Here is a 24,007-nt window from a genome sequence, read left to right as displayed (position 1 = left end):
AAGCGGAAAATGTCCTGCCAGAAAATAACCAGTAACGTTACCATTTCTGTTTTTCCTTGTTCTATCAGTCTATAAAAGGTAAGTAAGCAAAGGTAAGGTAATAATTTATTAATTTAAATATTTTTAGGACATCCTGCAGCCCTCTTGGAAGTATGTTGAGGCCACCTGGGTATGCTGCCCTAATCCAATATCTTTGGAAAATTAATTTTCATAGTTTGATTAAGGAAATAATAGCATAACAATAAGTGGCACACTGCAAAAAAATGCTGTTCTTACTTAGAATTTTTGTCTTGTTTCCCGTCCAAATATCTAAAAATTCTTAGATCAAGAAGCATTTTCTTGACGAGTAAAAATTGTTTTCTTATTTTTAGAAAAAAAAAAAAAAGTCAAAATTAAAAGTGCTAAAGAGGATGTTTTGTTTTATACATTTTTGCAATATAAGTCTTTACTAACTGATAAAAGACTATTTATTAGGTGCAATGAAAGGAATAATATTAATATACATCATCTGTGCACGAGGTAGGGCCTTAAAAACATTAGCCAATCGATGATCGCGTAAACGATTGGGCTTCTGGCTTGTCAATCACTGCCGTGACGTTCCTTGTGAGAGACGAACGCGGCTGCGCGCTCTAGTAACTTTCCACACTTTAGCACCTTTAAAACAAGCAACATAATCTACCAATGGGGTACGCAAAATAATCTTAATCAAAACTGAACACAAGATTATACAGCTTATGTTTGGTTTGAAATAAGATTATTTTGCTTACCCCACTGGCAGATTATGTTGCTTGTTTTAAAGGAAAAACTCACTTAATTTTGACCTATTTTTACAAGAAAATAATTTTTATTTGTCAATAAAATGCTTCTTGATTTAAGAACTTTAAGATATTTTGACTAGAAACAAGACATTTTTTTTTTTTTTTTTTTTTTTTTTGCATTGCAACTATGACTAAATAACATATTAAGCACAAAGTTCTTCTGGTATTGATTCACATTTATGTTTACTAGAATAAGACTGAGAACCTGAAACAGAAAGTATAGTCTTCCATCTAAAATTCCCAAATTTTCCACATTTTTGGGTAAAATTGCATAATCAACTATCAACAAGAAGAGTCTCTAAAATTGAGCTGAACGTTTTTATGGGACAATTTCATCACACTTGCCATTTAAAGCATTGAGATTGTGATTATACAAATATATCTTAAAAATAGTAATCCTTATTAGAATAATGAGTGTCATGTCACTGAAGTCTGCTTTTGGAGAGCCGTCATTCATCTTTCTTCAGTATTCTAGCAGCAATGTCTCTCTCCTAAAGCAAATAAATGCATAAAACAACATTGATTAACCACTGCAATCTTATCAGAGCTGATCAAGTGTGCTATCTGTGTCCCACCAGGAAGAAGCACATAAAAGCATGTATATATTGTTATTGCTAAGCAACTACGCAAACTTTTGCTAAACCTTTGCAGTCTCCAAACCTTTCCAAAAAAGCAGAGAACATTCTCTGATTGGTTGATAAGTTTTACACTCGTAGAAGAAAAGGTTCCATATGCAGTAGAACCTTGAAGGTGAAAAATGAAAATTCTGTCATCATTTTCTCACTTCCATGTCGTTCCAAACCTGTAAGACTTTTGTTCATCTTCAGAACACAAATTAAGATATTTTTGATAAAATCTGAGAGATTTCTGTCCCTCCATTGACAGTCTACACCAACTACCAGTTTGACGCATCAGAAAGTTCATAAAAAGATCGTAAAACTAATCCATATGAATTGAGGGGTTTAGTCCAAATTTTCTGAAGAGACTCGATCACTTTACATGATGAACGGATTGAATTTAAACTTTTATTCACATATAAACATTCACCTTTTATGGTTTCCCATCATGGGATCATTTTAAATATAATAAGTAATATTGCACTCACCATTTTAAGTTCATCAGCACAAGCATCAAGTTTTACCCTCAACTCATCTGTAACGGTAACATCAGACCGCACTGACCAGAGACCATCCCTGAAGCTCACAGGCATAGAAAACACCAAACCTGCTGGAATCCCAAACTGCCCTGCAGAATTAGAAAAGTCACACATGCTGATCATGCATTTACAAGCATTAGCCTATATAAAAATATAAAAGATACATTATAAATATGTATGTAAGCCATATTTATTTCATGTTTGAGGATGATTTATATGATCTTGCCTGTACTAAGTACACCCAATGAGAAAACTTCCTCTGGAGAAGCTTCATTATTCCAGGCCCTTAAAATGCTCATTATTCCATTGGTTGATGATATTGCTGTGGCTTTGTTGGTCATTGATGAAATTGTGGCACGATGTTTATGTACTAAAGTCATAAAATCTGTCTCCAGCCATTTCCTTATAAAACAAAAGATGAGTATAATTATGAGTTTAATTACTGTATTTAAGATATGTATGGACTGATGACATACATCTGATTTATTGTTTACTTAATTATACCATTTATAATGATTCATAAATGGATTCATAATGAAATTGCGTAAAAGAGCCATATGGCCTGAGTCATGCACCACAATGATCTTTACCAATCATAAATCATTTCAATGACTCGCTGAGAAAAACCATCTGGTCCCCAAATTGCGCCATCATATCTGAAAACCTTCGCCCTCTGCAGGTCAATATGGTAACTGCCACTGATGTTTCCCCATACAATAACATTAGTCATGTCTGTGAATATAAGAAAATAGGAAAATTTGAGCATGCACAGCAAAAGACATTAAGACAAGAATTACTTATTTTTAATTTTATTTTATTAATATAATTATTTGTGGAAAATAATATATTAATACCTATAATCAATAATGACATTATTATAATTTATTTTTAAATTATTTTAACATATATGTATATATGTGTTTAATATATATATATTATATAATATATATATATATATATATATATATATATATATATATATATATATATATATATGTGTGTGTGTGTGTTACGAATGCGGCTCCCGCGGCTCTTCATCCCGGCCGCCGGAGGGAGCCGTCACCGGAATATTGACTTGTTGCTTTCTGGACTACATTTCCCATGGGCCCTCATTCCTGGGACTGATTGCGCACACACCTGCATCACATCACACTCACTCCATAAAACACTCACACACGCATCCATGCACCGCGAAGTCTTGATTTGCCCTGGTGATCATTTCTGAGCGTTTTCTTGTGGACTGTTACCCCGTTATCGATTGGACTGCCTTACCTCTGTGAACCTTTGCTGCCGACCCCGATCTCTGCCTGTTTCCTGGACTCTGTTTGTTTGCCGCCTGCCACGATCCCTGCCTGTTGTAAGACCTTGTTTCATTGCCGCCTGTCTCGACCTAAGCCTGTCCCTGTTTACGCTACTGTCTTGTCCCTGTTTGCATTGTGCTGTCTTGTCTTAATAAAGACGCTGCAAATGGATCCTCACGTTGTTGACCCATCATTACAGAAGACTTCGCCATCAAACGATCCAGCAGCCCTCATGCAAATTTCCACCGAGCTTTCAGCACAAGCCAGCCAGCTCGCGGTGCATCAGCACCAGCTGAACCGACTCACCTCTCTCACCGAGGAACTAGTAAAGACTTTGCAAGGCCTACGCTTCGCCTCTCCTGAGGCCGCCATGCCGCCATCTCCCGCCGCTACCAGTCAGGCGATCACGCCGTCCCCAGTCAACCCACGCCTCGCTCTGCCTGAGAAGTTCGACGGCAATCCTGCCAAATGTAAGGGCTTCCTGTTACAATGTTCTCTGTTTGTTAACCAGCAACCATCCTTGTATTCTACAGAGATCAGTCGCATATCCTTCGTCTGTTCTCTGCTCACGGGCAAAGCGCTAGACTGGGCCACAGCAGTATGGAGAGAGGACAGCTCGGTGTTTCCCACTTTCTCTGCGTTCCTACAAAGCTTCAAGGAGGTGTTTGAACACCCGGAGGGCGGCAAGAGTGCTGGTGACCAACTGCTCACCGTAACTCAGGGAAAGTCCACGGCCGCGGAGTTTGCTCTACAGTTCCGCACACTGGCCGCACAGACCAACTGGGTGGAGGACACGCTGAAACTACTCTTTCGCAAAGGCCTGAATCTGGAGCTCCAAGCTGAACTGGCATGCCGTGACGAGGGCAGGTCATTAACTTCATTCATAGAGCTGACCATCCACATTGATAATCTCCTCCGCTCCCGCCGGCCGCTTCGTTCCCTCGCCACCAGCGCAACTCCATCAGAACCCATGCAGCTTGGATATACTCCTCTTCAACCCGAAGAACGAGAGAGAAGACGCCAAATGCATCTATGTCTCTACTGCGGACAGGCTGGTCACATCAAGATAAACTGCCCAATCAGACCCAACGTCTCCAACCCCAGATCGGTGAGTTCAGATTACCCCTCTAACTGCCTGAAAATACCCATCCAAATCACCTGTAACGGCCGGGTTGTGTCCACTCACGCACTCCTGGACTCCGGGGCTGCTGGAAACTTCATATCAGACACTTTCACCCATGAGCATGATATCCAGTTAACCAACTGTCATTCCCCATTAACAGTGGAGGCGTTAGACGGGAAGCCCATAGGAGGAGGAAGGGTGTCGCATATCACCTCTGACCTCGGCCTGCAAGTCGGGGCCCTTCACAAGGAACAAATTCGCTTCTACGTCATTCACACGCCCAACAACCCCGTCATCCTAGGCCTGCCCTGGCTCCGCACACACAACCCTGTCATTTCCTGGAAGGAGGGTCAGATCGTCCAGTGGGACCCCGCATGTCATCAGCACTGTCTGAGTCCAGTTCTACCCATCGCCATTCATGCCATAGCCGTCAATGAAGCCCCAGTCGACCATGAATCAGTCATCCCCGCCGAATACGACGACCTGGCACTAGCCTTCAGTAAATCCAAGTCCGCCGAACTGCCGCCGCACCGCTCCAGTGACTGTGCGATTGATCTGCTGCCTGGGACTACGCCCCCCAAGGGCCGTATCTTTCCTCTGTCGCAACCTGAGGAGGCGGCTATGAAGTCATACATCGAGGGAGAACTAGCTAAGGGATTCATTCGGCCCTCTACCTCTCCCGCCTCATCAGGGTTCTTCTTCGTCAAAAAGAAGGATGGCAGCCTCCGGCCGTGCATAGACTATCGTGGCCTCAATGACATCACCATAAAGTTCAGGTACCCACTACCACTAGTACCAGCGGCCCTTGAACAACTTCGTCAAGCCCAATATTATACCAAACTAGACCTCCGGTGTGCTTATAATCTGATTCGCATCCGAGCAGGCGACGAGTGGAAAACTGCCTTTTCCACCTCCTCTGGCCACTACGAGACCCTTGTCATGCCCTTCGGTCTATCCAACAGTCCTTCAGTCTTCCAATCGTTCATCAATGATGTCCTCCGAGATATGCTAAATCGGTGGGTCGTGGTTTACATCGACGACATCCTGATCTACTCCAACACATACCACGAACACGTCCAACATGTTCGAGCAGTTCTGCGACGTCTGATCCAACACAAACTCTACGCCAAGGCCGAGAAATGTGAATTTCACCGCACTTCCACTTCTTTCCTGGGCTACATCATCAGCCGTGAAGGAGTAGCGATGGATGATGGAAAGGTCAAGGCGGTGCTGGAATGGCCGCAACCACGCACACTAAAAGAATTACAACGGTTCCTGGGGTTCGCCAACTTTTACCGGAGGTTTATCAGAAACTTCAGCGGGGTGGTCGCTCCCTTAACCACCATGACAAGACGTAAGACCTCCCGCCTCACTTGGTCACCAGAGGCAGTCCGAGCGTTTCAGGAACTGAAGAGACGCTTCACATCAGCTCCAATTCTCCGTCACCCAGATCCCGAACTTCCGTTCATTGTGGAGGTGGACGCCTCCAATACCGGCATAGGAGCCGTACTATCCCAGCGTCAGGGTGAACCACCCAAAATGTTCCCCTGTGCGTTCTACTCCCGTAAGCTGTCCTCCGCTGAACGCAACTATGATGTGGGCAACCGGGAGCTACTTGCCATGAAAGCGGCGCTGGAGGAGTGGCGTCATTGGCTCGAGGGGGCTAAGCACCCATTCGTAATTCTAACTGATCACAAGAACTTGGAGTATTTACGATCTGCCAAGCGTCTAAACCCACGACAGGCCAGATGGGCAATGTTCTTCACCCGCTTTAATTTCACAGTCACTTACAGACCTGGGTCAAAGAATGTAAAGGCGGATGCGTTATCAAGGCAAACGGATGAACCAGAGCGCTCAGAGAACACTGAGAATATCCTGCCTGAAACTCTGCTGCTCGCTCCCGTGCAATGGGACATAATGACGGAAATCTCACAAGCCAACGAACAGATCGCAATCCCAGCGACCTGTCCACCTAACCGCACCTTCGTTCCCGCACATCTCCGAGACAGACTATTGCACCAAGTCCACGATTTCCCCAGTTCCGGCCATCCGGGCATCACTGCCACTCTCCAGCTCCTGCAGAACCAATTCTGGTGGGAGACCATGCTCGCTGATGTCACCACCTTCCTCAACCACTGCACCGCCTGTCAAACCACTAAGGCTTCACATCAAGCCCCGGCCGGCCTCCTTCAACCACTTCCCATTCCACAACGCCCATGGTCCCACATCGCTATCGACTTCGTCACCGATCTACCCGAGTCCCAGGGAAACACCACCATCCTCACTGTTATCGATCGTTTCTCCAAAACCTGCCGTCTGCTGCCATTACCCAAGCTTCCCACCGCGTTGGAAACCGCTGAACTCCTGTGCAACGCGGTCTTTCGCTTCTACGGATTACCTGAGGACATAGTATCCGACAGAGGACCCCAGTTCACCTCCCGCGTCTGGGCCGCTTTCTTCAAACAGCTTAACGTCAACATCAGTCTCACCTCTGGGTACCATCCTGAATCCAACGGGCAAACCGAACGCATGAACCAGGAATTGACACGGTTCCTACGCACCTACTGTAGCCAGAATCAGGCGGACTGGAGCCGTTATCTAATGTGGGCGGAATATGCACAGAACTCCCTACGAAAACCTGCCACCGGCATCACCCCATTCCAGTGCGTCCTGGGCTTCCAACCTCCGCTCTTCCCCTGGTCTGGCCAGCCATCAGAATTACCTGCAGTCACTGAGTGGATGCGCAGAAGTGAGGAGACCTGGGAGTCAGCACATCACCACCTACAGCGGGCAGTGAGACGCCAAGAGCTTCACGCCAATCGCCACCGACGGCCCAATCCTCACTACACTGTTGGGCAATGGGTATGGCTATCCACCAGGGATCTTCGCCTCCGACTTCCATGTCGCAAACTCAGTCCCAGGTTTGTAGGGCCTTTTCAAATCATAAAACAAATTACCCCTGTATCATTCCGTCTAGACTTGCCTTCTAATTATCGCATTTCTCCCACTTTCCATGTGTCGTTGCTGAAACCCTCCGGGGGACCGAGAGAGGAGCCTGCGGGAGCCGAGACCCACAACCCCCCACCCCTGATCATCGAAGGCGAGGAGGCCTATCAGGTCCGAGATCTACTCGATTCCAGGCGCCGGGGTGGAAAACTGCAGTATCTGGTGGACTGGGAGGGGTACGGCCCGGAGGAGCGGTCCTGGGTCAACAGGGAAGATATCCTGGATCCATCACTCATGGAGGAATTCCACCGGACGCATCCGGAGCGACCGGCCCCTCGTCCACGCGGTAGACCCCGGCGCCCGCTTCCTCGCGTCTGGAGCCGCTCGCAGGGGGGGGGCTCTGTTACGAATGCGGCTCCCGCGGCTCTTCATCCCGGCCGCCTGAGGGAGCCGTCACCGGAATATTGACTTGTTGCTTTCTGGACTACATTTCCCATGGGCCCTCATTCCTGGGACTGATTGCGCACACACCTGCATCACATCACACTCACTCCATAAAACACTCACACACGCATCCATGCACCGCGAAGTCTTGATTTGCCCTGGTGATCATTTCTGAGCGTTTTCTTGTGGACTGTTACCCCGTTATCGATTGGACTGCCTTACCTCTGTGAACCTTTGCTGCCGACCCCGATCTCTGCCTGTTTCCTGGACTCTGTTTGTTTGCCGCCTGCCACGATCCCTGCCTGTTGTAAGACCTTGTTTCATTGCCGCCTGTCTCGACCTAAGCCTGTCCCTGTTTACGCTACTGTCTTGTCCCTGTTTGCATTGTGCTGTCTTGTCTTAATAAAGACGCTGCAAATGGATCCTCACGTTGTTGACCCATCATTACAGTGTGTGTATATATATGAAATAATAACTATAAAATACATATGATTCATGTGCTTGTAAATGTAAAAAATGCATATTGTTTTTTCAGAATACTTTAGTTTTTTTTACAGAATAATTACAAATCATATTAAAATAATCAAACTGAACTGATTCAAATTTCAAATGCAACATTGTATTGCAATTGAATATTAGAACAAATATTTATTATTTTATTAATGTAATTATGAAAATTATATATATGTATAGTATTAAAAGTTATAAATATAATTTATTCTTTGTTATTTTAACAATGTAATTATTGATTATAAATAATATAATAATATAACATATTTTAAATTATATAATATTTTTTATAAAAGGTTATATTAATATAAAAATTAATTTTGTGAATGTAAAAAGGGCATATTGTTTCTTCAAAATACTTTTGAAAATAATTACAACTCATATCAAAATAATCAAACTGATCTGAATCAAATTTCAAATGCATCATTGTATTGCAATTGAACATTAGAACAAATATTTATTATTTTACCTGCGGTTTTCACCGACAACTTCTGCGCAAGCTGAGTTCTTGCCTCGCATTCCAGCTGCGTTGTCATCGCCACAAAGTTGTGCGGGTCAGCAGAGGGTGCGTTCTCAATTAACAGCGAGCACTTCAGATTAATAAAGGAGTCTCCCGCCACGATCACTCTTACGTCTTTCCGTGCGTTCGCCTCGATGAGTTGCCCATAGCAAAAGAAACGTTCTGCAACCCGGCTCACCATGTGGTCCTTGTCATCCGGTTCGTCGTTGCTTTCACATATAGGCTGTAGCTCATCTAGAAAGATGATAAAATGCGCTTCCTGAAACGCCTGTGTCTGGTCTGAATGGACAGTGACCTCATGGAGCTGAGGCAGGGCGAGGTCTTCTGTTTCCATCTTGAGTCCCCGTAACATTTCCTCAGAACCGCAGGTGTCCATGAGGTGAAGGCTGAAAAGAGGGAGACCTGGAAACAGTCCCGGGGTGAACAACTGAGGGATGAGGCTGTAGCAGATGGGGTTCAGAGCACTGAAAGAGGTTTTTTCTCAGGTTAAATGTCATGCATCTAAAGATGGTAAGAAATCTTTTTTACTCTTTTAAAGTGCCCCTATTATGCTATTTTAAAGGATTCTAATTTTGTTTTGGAGGTCTACTATAATAGGTTTACATATATGGGTTAGTTAACCCAAAAAATGAAAATTCTGTCATGATTTACTCACCCTCATGTCATTCCAAACTCGTAAGACTTTGGTTCATCTTCAGAACACAAATTAAGATATTTTGAATGAAATCTGAGAGATTTCTGTCCCTCCATTGACAGCTACACAACACAAAAAGTTCATAAAGAGATCATAAAACTGGAACTACTGATGACTCGTTCTTTCTTTTGCGAGACAATTTGTCGAATTTATCAAACACATTGATCTTTGAAACTTTGCAGACCTTTTACATTCACACTACATGAAAGGTAATCTCAGAAAAAAGCATAATGGGGCACTTTAAAGGCAAAGGGGCCTGATGAAACACGTCCACCTGCTGATCCAGATGTGCAGAGGTCTGAGAGACATGTGTCGGTGGACTTCCTCCTTCATACACAGCTCTTTAGTTTGCTGATTCTCTACTGCAATTTTTAGCATCAGATCAGAGTTCATATCTGAGGTGATGCCATAGTAACCCTGCAGGAGAGGACAGAAGTATTGATCTTCACATACAGTATCTAAATGAAACTGGATGTTGCTGATCTTAGATTAGTTATGAATTAATAATTCAGGGCAGAAAGGAACTTTCTGCAGTGGTTTGGGGGAAGGATTTGTTTAATTTTAAGTTTTATCTTATAGTCTAAATCAATATACTGCAGTAGTTTTAAAGCTAAAATAATACCTGAAATATTTTTTTGCATAAAATCACTACAGTTTCTTCAGATTTTCTCAATCACTTTGGATCTGTTAAATCCACCAGCTGGACTGCCCTTGATTTCCACCAGAGGGCACTCCTGTCTTGGTTATAGTACCATGGACTGCATGTCCCACAACCCATTGCCCGGACTCATTATGCCTGATTACATCCACCTGTGTCTCATTATCCTTGTTAACCCTGCCTATATAAACCTTTTTTGGCAGTTTATGTGAAGTCGTGTATGTTGTTATACTGCATTTATGAGTGTTAACCTGGTTTCCTGAGTCTTTTTTTGTTTTTTGATTTGCTGCCCATATTATGCCTGTGATTTCTACCCTGTTGCGTATTTATGTTGTTTGCCCTTGTGTTTGACCTTTGCTTGGTATATGGATTACGATTCTGGAATGTCCCAATAAAGCTGCATTTGGATCTTCAACTAAAGTCTCGGAGCATTTTGTATCAGGATCAAATCTCAAATGAGTTTGTTTTTTTTCCTCAAAACAATAAGTTCAGATCTCTGAATAATTAATTTCTTCATTTATCACATCAGATATGTGCATTGTTTTAGTACATATGTGCAAAAGAGTAATTAGCTGTCTACAATTTACACAATATTAGTTGATTCACAGTGAAATTGTCATACTGTTTATAACATTCTGTAATCATGTGAGCCATCATTACATGCAAAATGATCCATTCAATACAAAATCTTTCTGAGATGTACTTATGTATTCCAAAAAATATCTATGACATGGAATGTTTTCTGTTTACATGTAAGACATTGTTATAAAAATAAATGCAGTATATATACATACAAATTTGCATACTTTTGCCAAAAAAAAAATCTGTAAATAGGCTACGTTTTGAAGCATGAACAGTGTTCCTTTTTAAAGTACTGTGTTACAATATTGCGTTAATCCCTAAAAAAGTAACTAATTGCATTAGTTACTTTTTATGGAAAGTAATCATTACTTTTGCATGACTTTTTCTCACCTGGGCCGGGTTTGCTTGTACTATTTTTGGTAAATGTAAAGGCCTTTTTCACACCTAAACTGAAATAAATAAGCCTCTGCACTTACAATTTCTCTCAACATGGTGACAGGAGAGCTGTCAGTCAAAAAAAAAGTAACTCAAACATTTTGTTGCAACTTTAAAAGTTGAATGCGTTACTTTACTAGTTACTTGGAAAAAAGTAATCTGATTACGTAACTCGTGTTACTTGTAATGTTATCACTTGAGTTGCTACATTTTGCAAGTTTTTCAAAAAAAATAATGAGCCAAAGCGACTGAGAAAAGCTGTAACCTTAATTTATATGGACTGTATCCTTATTTACTTTTTACTTGAAATGAATTCCTCCTTTATTTTGGTATCCTATCATGCAAACCTGAGCATGCTCAAGGAAATCATTGAAGCCTCCGATCAGCATTCCTTTACCCCCGCGATCAATCAGCTCCCTCCATACGATAGGAGAGCTTGAATGTGTCCATTCATTTGATGCGCAGGTGTCCTCCAGCCATATCTACACAGAAAGATGGTTCAATATGAATAAAAGACATAAATGAACCGAGGACATCTTTAGTTCAACATAAAAATGGTGTGGAAATGATTAAAGAGCTCTTAAAGCTCCACATGAATTCACAGGTTTACCTTCCAGTCACTGGGGTGAACACAAATCTTGTGAATGTGGAAATCTGGCAGGTTTCTTTGCAGCACATCAGCAAGAAGCTCAGCTTTTGCGTAATGAGGACAATCTGCTCTTCCTGTGTAAGTGAATGGAGAGAATATTATAGCATTAAAATGTTGCTGACTTTGACATGACTGACCACAAACATAATCATAAATACTGAAGGGTTTGACTAGATGAAACACAATAACTGCTATAAACCATAAAGTTTACAAACAGACAGACCGACAGACAGATAGATAGATGTAGAATGATAGATAGATAGAAATATAGATAGATGTAGAATGATAGATAGATGTAGAATGATAGATAGAAATATAGATAGATGTAGAATGATAGATAGATAGATAGATAGATAGATAGATAGATAGATAGATAGATAGATAGATAGATAGATAGATAGATAGATAGATAGATAGATAGATAGATAGATAGATAGATAGATAGATAGACAGATAGATAGACAGATAGATAGATAGCCATAGATAGCCATAGCCATAAAATCGACTAACCTGCAAGAACAAATTTCGCCATGTTTTGGTCCATTCACAAGCGCGTCCGGCGTTGCTAGGTAACATTGTGCGCTCGCATAACATTTCCTGAAGAGGAAACATTTCTCTTTCGTTTTTCAAATCTATATTTTTATTTAAAAAAAATATATATATTTTTTATATATATATATAATATGAATTAAACACGTTATAAAGGAGTTTATTTAACTATTTGGGCTGCATTTTTAAATTAACATTATGAAAATCACGCGATACTGGAAGCGGAACTATAGTGCAGTAATCGCGCGCTCCCTGTTTCTGTCATGGCTGCGCTCATAGTGAGAGCGGTGCACATGTGAAGACAACGACCGAAGGGTTAGATAGATACTTATATTATGATTATTATAGATGATTAAAATGTATGACTGTGCCATAATTGACCGCAAACATGTAAATAGTATACGGGTTTACAGCATTTTTTCAAGGTTTCTGGACAAGGACGTGTAGCACAAATGTCCTCTAAATGTATTTGTTTAATTGACTTGATTTTACATTTTTCACATTATTGTATATGTCTTTAGCTAAATTCAACATTTGGCTATTTATTCGGGTTAAAATGTATTGTGGATAATCAGACATACGTACTAAAAATATACATTTATTTCTGTTATTCTGATTCTAGTAACATTTCAAGATCTTGCATCCATCTGTGACCCTGTCGGATGCATTTCACTGCACATGAGAAGAGACAAAACATGAAAGGTAAAATCAGAAACATCTGTTTGTTGTTGTTGTTTTTGTTTACAATCGTCATTTCTCAACTCTTCCCACAGTGAGCACAACAGCAGTCTATGTGGGCTAAACTGTGGACTTTTTTCTTTTCTTCTTTAGCACAAAATGCATTCAGTGACTACTTCTTTCAAATTATATGAATTATTTTCTTTCTCAGACGACCACTAAAACTCTATGTACCTACAGGTCAATTTTCACCTGTTTACATATTTTTTTTTTTTTCAAAACTGATAAACTAAAGGGATAGTAAAAATGACACCTTCGTATCATTCCAAACCTGCAAGACTTTCGTTCATCTCCAGAACACAAATGAAGATCTTTTTGATGACATCTGAGAGATTTCTGTCCCTCCATTGACCGCTACACAACTGACCCTTTGATGCTTCAAAAAGTTCATAAAGAGATCGTAAAACTAATCCATATGAATTGAGCGGTTTAGTCCAAATTTTCTGAAGAGACACGATCGCTTTATATGATGATCAGATTGAACTTAGGCTTTTATTTACATATAAACATTGATCACTCAATCAGCTCAATCCGGTGCGCAACGTTTTGCTACAGTTTCCGGGTCGAACGACATGTTTCCTGGAAACGGTGTGCAACAGGTTTGAGACACGTTTCTTCTTGTTTGGTGGGTGTGTCAAAATTGTCAGCCCATCAGCAGCAGCATGTTTATAAACCACGCGGGATTAAAGAGAGAGCTCACACAATGGGTCAAAGTGAAGTCGTTTACAAATGTGTTCTCTTTTATTCTGGACGGCAAGGACATCGAGCGTATTTTGCAGTATTAAACACGTATTTATACCGATTTCATCAGGCTCCGAAAATTCTTCAAAAACAACACAAAGCCCAGTTGTGGTAAACAGAAGCTCAAACATGTTTGCTTTACATGCGAGAACCAATGAGGTTCATTCTCGTGTTACGCATCACGTTTGAGGTTTGTTCTCGTGCATCAAGCTGATTCGGTTGAGCTTTTGTTTATATTCGCTGATCAATGTTTATATGTGAATAAATTAAATCCGTTCATCATATAAAGTGATGGAGTCTCTTTAGAAAATTTGGCCTAAACCGCTCAATTCATATGGATTAGTTTTATGATCTCTTTATGAACTTTTTGAAGCATCAGTGTCAGATGCATAGCTGTCAATGGAAGGACAGAAATCTCTCAGATCTAATTAAAATATGTTCATTAGTGTTCCGAAGATGAACAAAAGTCTTATGGTTTTGGAAATTGAGTAATTAATGACAGAATTTTCATTTTTGGGTGAACTAACCCTTAACAGTGTGCTGGTGTTATGGAAGAATGAGTTGATTTGGGAAGTGTTTTGGTAGTTTTAGTGCATTTTGAATGTGAAATTAACTGTTGTGCCAATCTGAAAGTTGCTAAAGAGAACTGTGAGAAGAGTTTTGAAAAACTGGTTGGGAAAAAAAAAATGGTAAAAGTACTGTGGTAATCAAAATACCATAATTTTTATGATGATTTTACAATAGTAACACAAAGTGTAGTAAGTACAGTTGTTTCTGTTTCACATTTTCGTTTGTTGAAACAGGTCACACCATGTCTGAAGCTTTGGAGAATCTCCCACAATGAGCATGTATAAATCAGGTTTGGAGATGTTCAGATGTGCTCTGAGATCCACGGCGCTGTGGAAATGTGACTCTTTTATATGGACACAGACGTCTTTGTGTTATAAAGGCAGAAGCTTTGCTGCGTCATCTCAGTTGGGGAGAAAACGCATACAAGGACACACATTAAAACAAGTCCTGTATTACAGTCAGAGTGGTCATGATGTTCTCGATGCTCAGATTAAACAAACTCCAGCTTCTACAGAGACCAGTGAACTCCTGGATAAAGCAGAGAGGACTCCTTTCTACAGCCATTTGCAGAACTGTTTTTGTCCCACCGATGTGCTGGACACGCTGAAGCAGATCCCAGTGTCGCAGCAGCTCATCAGCAGCATCTTCACACGCATCTGGGAGAGCACGAAGAAAATGACGGATGAGCAGCGGCGCTGTGAGCTGCGGCTGATGTTTGATCACCCGGGGTTTGAGGAGGTCTGTGAACGGGCCGCCGCTGACGCCTGGCGCATGAGGAGTGAGGATCTGGCCTACACTCTGCTGGCCGTTGTCAACCTGGGAGTTTCACAAGACACACGTGTTGTGCAGACACTGCTGCGTGTTATACAGGTGAGTGAAGAGGTTCACATGTTCATTAAAGGTGCAGTACGTGATTTCTGAGAAACGCTGTTGAAAGTGGATCGGACCAATCAGCAGCAGGGGGTGTGTCCACTCATGATGTGGGAGGAGTGTGAGCCACTCAGTGGTAGAGGGCGTGTCCACTCATGATGTGGGAGGAGAGACAGTGAGCTACTCAGCGGTAGAGGGCGTGTCCACTCATGATGTGGGTGGAGAGTGAGCCACTCAGTGGTAGAGGGCGTGTCCACTCATGATGTGGGTGGAGAGTGAGCCACTCAGTGGTAGAGGGCGTGTCCACTCATGATGTGGGAGGAGAGTGAGCCACTCAGTGGTAGAGGGCGTGTCCACTCATGATGTGGGTGGAGAGTGAGCCACTCAGTGGTAGAGGGCGTGTCCACTCATGATGTGGGTGGAGAGTGAGCCACTCAGTGGTAGAGGGCGTGTCCACTCATGATGTGGGTGGAGAGTGAGCCACTCAGTGGTAGAGGGCGTGTCCACTCATGATGTGGGTGGAGAGTGAGCCACTCAGTGGTAGAGGGCGTGTCTACTCATGATGTGGGAGGAGAGACAGTGAGCTACTCAGCGGTAGAGGGCGTGTCCACTCATGATGTGGGAGGAGAGTGAGCCACTCAGTGGTAGAGGGCGTGTCTACTCATGATGTGGGAGGAGAGACAGTGAGCTACTCAGCGGTAGAGGGCGTGTCCACTCATGATGTGGGTGGAGAGTGAGCCACTCAGTGGTAGAGGGCGTGTCCACTCATGATGTGGGAGGAGAGTGAGCCACTCAGTGGTAGAGGGTGTGTCCACTCATGATGTGGGAGGAGAGTGAGCCACTCAGCGGTAGAGGGCGTGTCCACTCATGATGTGGGAGGAGAGTGAGCCACTCAGTGGTAGAGGGCGTGTCTACTCATGATGTGGGAGGAGTGTGAGCCACTCAGTGGTAGAGGGCGTGTCTACTCATGATGTGGGAGGAGAGACAGTGAGCTACTCAGCGGTAGAGGGCGTGTCCACTCATGATGTGGGTGGAGAGTGAGCCACTCAGTGGTAGAGGGCGTGTCCACTCATGATGTGGGAGGAGAGTGAGCCACTCAGTGGTAGAGGGTGTGTCCACTCATGATGTGGGAGGAGAGTGAGCCACTCAGCGGTAGAGGGCGTGTCCACTCATGATGTGGGAGGAGAGTGAGCCACTCAGTGGTAGAGGGCGTGTCTACTCATGATGTGGGAGGAGAGACAGTGAGCTACTCAGCGGTAGAGGGCGTGTCCACTCATGATGTGGGTGGAGAGTGAGCCACTCAGTGGTAGAGGGCGTGTCCACTCATGATGTGGGAGGAGAGTGAGCCACTCAGTGGTAGAGGGTGTGTCCACTCATGATGTGGGAGGAGAGTGAGCCACTCAGCGGTAGAGGGCGTGTCCACTCATGATGTGGGAGGAGAGTGAGCCACTCAGTGGTAGAGGGTGTGTCCACTCATGATGTGGGAGGAGAGTGAGCCACTCAGCGGTAGAGGGCGTGTCCACTCATGATGTGGGAGGAGAGTGAGCCACTCAGTGGTAGAGGGCGTGTCTACTCATGATGTGGGAGGAGTGTGAGCCACTCAGTGGTAGAGGGCGTGTCTACTCATGATGTGGGAGGAGAGACAGTGAGCTACTCAGCGGTAGAGGGCGTGTCCACTCATGATGTGGGTGGAGAGTGAGCCACTCAGTGGTAGAGGGCGTGTCCACTCATGATGTGGGAGGAGAGTGAGCCACTCAGTGGTAGAGGGCGTGTCCACTCATGATGTGGGAGGAGAGTGAGCCACTCAGTGGTAGAGGGCGTGTCTACTCATGATGTGGGAGGAGTGTGAGCCAGTCAGCGGTACAGGGCGTGTCTACTCATGATGGAAGAGAGAGTCACGAGAAAGTGAGCCAGTCTTATTTATTTGAATATATATTAAAATGTAATTTATTCCTGTGATCAAAGCTGAATTTTCAGCATCATTACTCCATTCTACAATGTCACATGATCCTTCTAATTTGCTGATTCCAGGAACGGCTGAATCAGTTTGATATAAGGTCTCTTTCTGTGTTGGCTGCCTCGATACGGGAGATGGAGAACTGTAGGAACGTTCAGGCCTTAAGAGAGGCTTTAAGGTGTGAAGATTGTTACAGCCCTTATATAACTTTATAATGTGATATTTGTGTGTGTTTTCATCAATTTGAGCTCTGATTTTGAAGGTTGTTGCTGAAGGATCGTATTCCTGAGATCCAGAGCGTGGTTGTCCTGCAGAGCATGATGCGTGCGGTGGGCAAAAACTCTCCGATACATCTGAAGAGACAGCTGGCGGTTAGATTTACCATTTATTCACCTAAAATGTATCTCGCACAGAAATTGGATTTCTCAATCAATCGATTTCTGTGGATGATTTTAATAAAAATGTTTACTCCAAAAAACAAGCAAACAAGAAGTTATATTTTGCATAATGAAAATAAAGCTTTTTTTTTTTCATATATCATATTTCGTTATGTGTTTTTGTCACATTGTCCTTTTTTGTATTGCTATTTAGATTTAATTTATTTTTGTTTTAGTTATTTTTTTTTCCAGTTTGTTTTTCAACTAATATTTATATTTTATAATTTTAATAATTTTAGTTAACAATAATAACCCTTAGTAGTAGTTCTCATTAAAGTCTCATTCCTGTAATACAGAATACTGTTTTTTAACAGCCATGATATTTAAATACTTTAAAGTTTGTGTATTTTATTTTTAATTATTTATTAATTATAATTAATATTTTTGTAAATAATAATAAGGAGTAATCTTTCACATTACAGTAATGAGAGTGAGATTTTTTGCATGCTAATAATAAATTGTGAAGGAAACTGTGCTTAATTTTCTTGAAAATTAAATTAAAAATTACTCTTTTTTTATGCAAAATAAAATTTATATATATATTTTTTTTTTCCTTGTGATTTTGGGGTGAAATAATCCTGACGTGTTGCATCTATCTAATGAGAAATGATACTTGCTTCAAGGCTTTTTTTGCCTGTTAAACGAATTAGTGTTTTGACATGATCAATTTCTAGCTCAATTCCTCTGCATTCTCCCTCAGACAAAGACTCTGTCGTTGGCAGATGAGTTTAGTCCACCCAACACCCAGTACATGTTCTCCAGCCTGGCTGCCATGGGCCTAAACTTCAAACCTCTGCTGGATGTCTGCAGCAAGAACATAGCTGGTGAGAAGGACCATGATCCTCTCGGATGTTCCCAGAACTAAAGCAAATCAAGACCTGTCACTGTCACTTCACCTCTCATTGTTTCCTGCAGAAAATGTGCATGAATTCCCCTTCGGTAGGCTTCTGTCTGTGCTGAAGTCCTGCCATGAGCTTCGCTACAGAAACCACACCCTCTTCAGCTCTGTCTCCGAGTACATGACCAGCACATTTGATATGTGGTCCAACAAACAGGTGCGATATCTGCTGAGCCGAGCTTTCAGTTAAACTGATCCATATGAAACTCTACTGTATATATAAAGAGGAATGCACAATATTTTTGCTCAAATAAATGCAGTCTTGATGAGCACAATGTTTCAAAAACATTACAACATTTTACCATCCCCAAACTTTTGAGTGGTGATGTATATTATCAACCATCAGATCAAGTATTGGCCACAATAATAAAAAAAAAAAAAGTGTGCTATAGTTTACCAGAATATATTGTTGCATTCCTGCCTGTAATTTTACATTATCAGAGCGAAGAGTTGCATTTATTATTAGTGGCCTGTGATGAATTACATAATTATGCAGCAGGATTTGTTTTCTTTTATTAAATGCTTTTCATGTTTTCCAGGTGATTCTCATTCTGGTATCATTTGAGGATCTCTTGTTCAGACCTGTTGTCCTGTTGGATGCATTTGCAGAGAGAATCATCCAGAAGCCTGACAGTCTGACGCTGAAAGACCTTCTTAGTGTTTTAAAAGTGTTTTCTCTCCTCAATCATGACCTGAAAGAGAAAAAAACTGAGTAAGCTGCTGTTATAGGTCTTAATCACCTACACTGTCAATGTTGAGGTCGGTAAGATTTGTTAAATGTTTTTGAAAGCTCATCAAGGCTGCATTTATTTGTTCAGAAATGAACAGTAATATTTTTGCAATTTAAAATAACTTTTCTATTTGAATATATTATAAAATGTAATTTATTCCTGTGATCAAAGCTGAATTTTCAGCATCATTACTCCAGTCTTCAGTGTCACATGATCCTTCAGAAATCGTTCTAATATGCTGATTTGATGCTCAAGAAACATTTCTTATCATTATCATTGTTGAAAACAGTTGAAGGGAGCCTGTTATGTCCTTTTTCAAAGGTTTTCATATTTGGTTTTGACATATTTGATTCCTTCCAAAAAGCACAATGTGCTCTGATTTGTCGGCTGGATCCATGTGTTGTGATTGGTCAACCGCTGTAATCTTCTGGTGCTGTTGGGTTATGTTTGTTTTTTTGGATTCAAAAAGGTTAAATAGTCCTGAAAAAAATAGTATTGTTTGTGGTCAAAAATGACCATTTCATCTAGTGGAAACGTTTGGTACTGCGCCCAAATAAAATCTTACTGAAAGCTAATTTTTTTGAAATATCAACCTCAATTTTGGAGCACAGCTTGTTTAGATTTATGGCTTTGATTTTCTGACAGTTTTAGAAATTAAATTTTCAGGTCCATGCTAAAAAAATGGATCATAACTACTGCATAAATGTAATTTAGTATTATTAAATCCCCTAAAAATACAAAATTTTAAATTTTAAAACATTATCGAACAAAAATATAGTACAATCATTTCATTGAAATAAAAAAGGTCATTTTTGACCTACACGCGAGCAGCATCAAAGGGTTAAAGGGTTAGTTCACCCAAAAATGAAAATTCTGTCATTTATTACTCACCCTCATTTCGTTCCACACCCGTAAGACCTTCATTAATCTTCGAAACACAAATTAAGATATTTTAGTTCAAATCCGATGGCTCAGTGAGGCCTTCATAGGGAGTAAGTTAATGTCACTTCCTATGTCAAGATCCATAAAGGTACTAAAAACACATCTAAATCAGTTCATGTGAGTACAGTCGTTTAATATTAATATTATAAACCGACGAGAATATTTTTGGTGCGCCAAAAAAAAAAAACGACTTATTTAGTGATGACCGATTTCAAAACACTGCTTCAGGAAGCATCGAAGCGTTATGAATCAGTGTATCGAATCATGAATCGGATCGCGATTCAAAACCGCCAAACGGCTGAAATCACGTGACGCTCCGAACAGAAGATCCGATACACTGATTCATTGTGCTCCGATGCTTCCTGAAGCAGTGTTTTGAAATCCGCCATCACTAAATAAGTCGTTATTTTTTTGGGGGGGGCGCACCAAAGACATTCTCGTCGCTTTATAATATTAATATTAAACGACTGTACGCACATGAACTGATTTAGATGTGTTTTTAGTACCTTTATGGATCTTGACAGAGGAAGTGACATTAACTTACTCCCTATGAAGGCCTCACGGAGCCATCGGATTTGAACTAAAATACCTTAATTTGTGTTCCGAAGATTAATGAAGGTCTTACGGGTGTGGAACGAAATGAGAGTGAGTAATAAATGACAGAATTTTCATTTTTGGGTGAACTAACCCTTTAAGTGTGTTTAGGAAATGTCCCTAAACTGAGTTTTAGCTCACACTACTAACTAACTCAACTAGGCCTCACCCACTTTTTTGTGTGCATGCCTTGGGTAGGAATTATTTAAATTAGGAATACTGTGTGAAGTGTTCGTTCCCGGAAGAAAACTCAAGACTACAACTGAGGCGTTTCAGGGAGTTCAGAAACAGTGACACTGATATAGACAATAACTCAGGCTGGAGAGACTTTGGTAAAATCTTACTGACCCCAAATTTTTGAACGTTAATGTATGTTCAATAAAAATTATTTTCCAATAAAAAATAAATATTCTTATTTATCAGAATATTCAATGTTATAATTCTCTCAAAAACCCAAAGCAAAAGCTGTTTTTGCAGGACAGGCATGTGTCTGACTTCAGCAAACTTTTACTTCCTGCTTTTTAATTAGGTTTGTGTCCAGTGTGGTGAAGGTCTTAGAGTCCTACCTTCCAAAGTTGTCCCCCACCGACCTCCTGAAAGCCGTTTACTATCTGGCATTGCTGGAGCACATCCCACAAACCCTAATGGATAAACTGCTACAGCAGGAAACCCTGGACCAGATACAGAAAGGTTAATATCTCTACTTCCTCTCTCTCCTCATCCAAAGTGCGTCTCATTTCAGCTGTGATCTGTTACGTGTCCTCATAGGAAAACAGTCAAATAAGGTTCAGAGGTGGCTGCACATGTTGGATCTGTGTTTGCGTCTGGATCAACCTCTGCTGCCGCCCTCCTTGAGGTCTATCCCAGACCTCCACTTCACAGTTCCTGCTCATGACGTCCCAGTCAACCGGGAAATGCTCAGTGCGATCCGGAGCATTGTGGGAAATGCTGCTGTTCAGGACAGTGTGCTGGAGCAGAGCATCTACTTCATTGGTGAGATGAAGCTCATGTTACTGTACAGTTATTGGTTAGTGTTATTTACAGTAGCAGATTTTAAAGTTGGATTCAAACTCACATTTACCACATGAGCACCAACCATAGCTCAATGTGTTTAATCGCTAGGCCAACAGCTCCGACTTTAAAGAAAATAAATGTTTTTATTAGAGTATCATTTTCTCCTTCTCACAAAAGACTTTTCTTTTATGTTGGTGTAACCAAAACTGCCTTGAGGTGGGAAAAATAATAGTAACTATATTTAATTATTTATTATTGCCATATTTACCATATTATTACCATATTGTATTATTATTACATTAATTTAAGAATATATAATATTATTACATTAATTTAAGAATATATAATATTATTATATTAAACAAGCACTAAAACATTATGTATATGGCACCTTCCAGTACAATTTAAAGTGAGTGTTTACAAGCATAAATAAGTGATAATAGACACAAAATAAATGTCAGGAAAACATGTCCAGGTTAAATTTACTCCAAAATCAAAAGGATAAAAATAAGAAATTATAGTTTGCATATTAAAAATACAACTTTTAGCACCATTAAGGTATCCAATACAATGCAATTTGGATTACAAGTTTAAATAAGTGATTGACACACAATACAAGCAATGAAAAAAAAAAAAAAAAAAAAAATATATATATATATATATATATATATATATATATATATATATATATATATATATATATATATATATATATATATTTGTATCTATATTTTTATATACATTTAATATATATTATTTCATAAAAATGATCAACAATGAAATGTCGATAAAGCAAATCAAAAAATAATATGTATACATAAAAGCCATATATATATATATATATATATATATATATATATATATATATAATATGAGCTAATATAAATTAATTTGCACAACCAATCAAATCCCTACATTCCTGCTGAATAATTTTACTCAGAATTGTGTCACATTATATTGTTTAATGTGTTGTGAATTACATTTTATGTTGGATTTAACGTTTGAATCTTTGCTCTAGACTGTGTGATTACTCTCCCTCATCCCAAAGAAGAAACCTGCAGCCTCAGTGCAGAGGATTCTGGGTCACCTGAATGTGCCCGAAGGTAGCACAACACAAGACAACTCTGATGTTTATGTGAAGAGTCACATGATAATCTCACACACCTAGATGTTCCCCACAATTTTGAATTATTAGACGGTTGTTTTAGAGAGAAATAAGCATCTCTCCTCTGTCATGTGTTTCAGGATTGCAGTGGTCTGCGCTCCACCGACTTCATTTTGCTTTGGTACAACACATCCTCGAGCCAGCTTGGTCATCAAACTTCGGCATCTTGAAAAACTTGGTTATAAACCTGTTTTAGTAAGTGTGTTAATTCCTCTGATACACACTAAATAATCACACCTGATACTCACACTTATGCAATATTTTTGGTACATGTGAGTTTTTTAGTCATGTGTCATAGTAATATTATGGTGTTCTTTGAAATACCTTGGAGCACCATGCAAAATACCAGATGAATATGGTAATCGTCACAATATTTAACCAAATGTTCAATCTCTGGTTCTCTTTTTTTATGCATTTCCAATATTATTCCTCATATGCATCACCCTTTTTAGGTTCCCGTCCATGAGCTCAACTCTAAAACTGAGGAAGAGAAGTTTCAGATGCTACAGAAACTCATTTTTCCAGCACAGGAATCCTCTGGAACGCAGGAAATACTGAACAACAGTCCAAAAGAGGAGTGAATTTCATAACAGTTCCTGACGGAGCAATTCTGTTGTATTTCATTTGCCTTTATGATGGATTCAGGATACATATTTATTGATGTATAATATCAGTGTTGTACAGTTATGTATTCCTCCAACACCAAGTGAAAAACAAAATGAAACAATGAATAAATAAATATGAACTGAATTTTTTTAATTAAAAAAATTGACTTTTTTTCATTTTTTTTTTTCTTTTTCCCAATGTAATTTTATTTGAAATTAAAATGCAGAAAAATAATATTTCCGTAAAAAATATTTATCTTTCTATATTTTTGATTTATGCTCATACTCATAGCTCATACTTTGCTTAATACTCAGTGGACGCTTGAAGGCGGTGTAGGACTTTTGGGATCACATCTGTGT

General features: G+C 40.6%; 2 protein-coding genes across 2 annotated transcripts; one reads left to right on the top strand and one right to left on the bottom strand.

The window, feature by feature from the left end:
• Positions 1-1,236: 1,236 nt before the first annotated feature.
• mdh1b (malate dehydrogenase 1B, NAD (soluble)) lies at positions 1,237-12,368 on the bottom strand. Its single transcript, XM_067404730.1, has 9 exons — positions 12,347-12,368; positions 11,798-11,910; positions 11,535-11,669; positions 9,787-9,929; positions 8,768-9,282; positions 2,565-2,706; positions 2,201-2,376; positions 1,924-2,063; positions 1,237-1,309 (listed from the first exon to the last, which is right to left on the bottom strand). The coding sequence occupies exons 1-9, from the start codon at positions 12,366-12,368 to the stop codon at positions 1,268-1,270; spliced, it is 1,428 nt and encodes a 475-aa protein (XP_067260831.1). The 3' UTR covers positions 1,237-1,267.
• A 271-nt stretch (positions 12,369-12,639) lies between these two features.
• fastkd2 (FAST kinase domains 2) lies at positions 12,640-23,787 on the top strand. The gene is made up of 13 exons (XM_067404639.1): positions 12,640-12,700; positions 13,008-13,087; positions 14,668-15,304; positions 17,336-17,439; positions 17,524-17,632; positions 18,399-18,522; positions 18,614-18,753; positions 19,136-19,308; positions 21,393-21,553; positions 21,632-21,856; positions 22,896-22,980; positions 23,123-23,237; positions 23,495-23,787. The coding sequence occupies exons 3-13, from the start codon at positions 14,705-14,707 to the stop codon at positions 23,621-23,623; spliced, it is 1,965 nt and encodes a 654-aa protein (XP_067260740.1). The 5' UTR covers positions 12,640-12,700; positions 13,008-13,087; positions 14,668-14,704; the 3' UTR covers positions 23,624-23,787.
• Positions 23,788-24,007: the final 220 nt, after the last annotated feature.

This window comes from Chanodichthys erythropterus, chromosome 12, assembly GCF_024489055.1.
Source record: "Chanodichthys erythropterus isolate Z2021 chromosome 12, ASM2448905v1, whole genome shotgun sequence".
Taxonomy (NCBI): Eukaryota; Metazoa; Chordata; class Actinopteri; order Cypriniformes; family Xenocyprididae; genus Chanodichthys; species Chanodichthys erythropterus.
The sequence above is the reverse complement of the archived record's forward strand: the minus strand, read 5'-3'. Positions and strand labels throughout refer to the sequence as shown.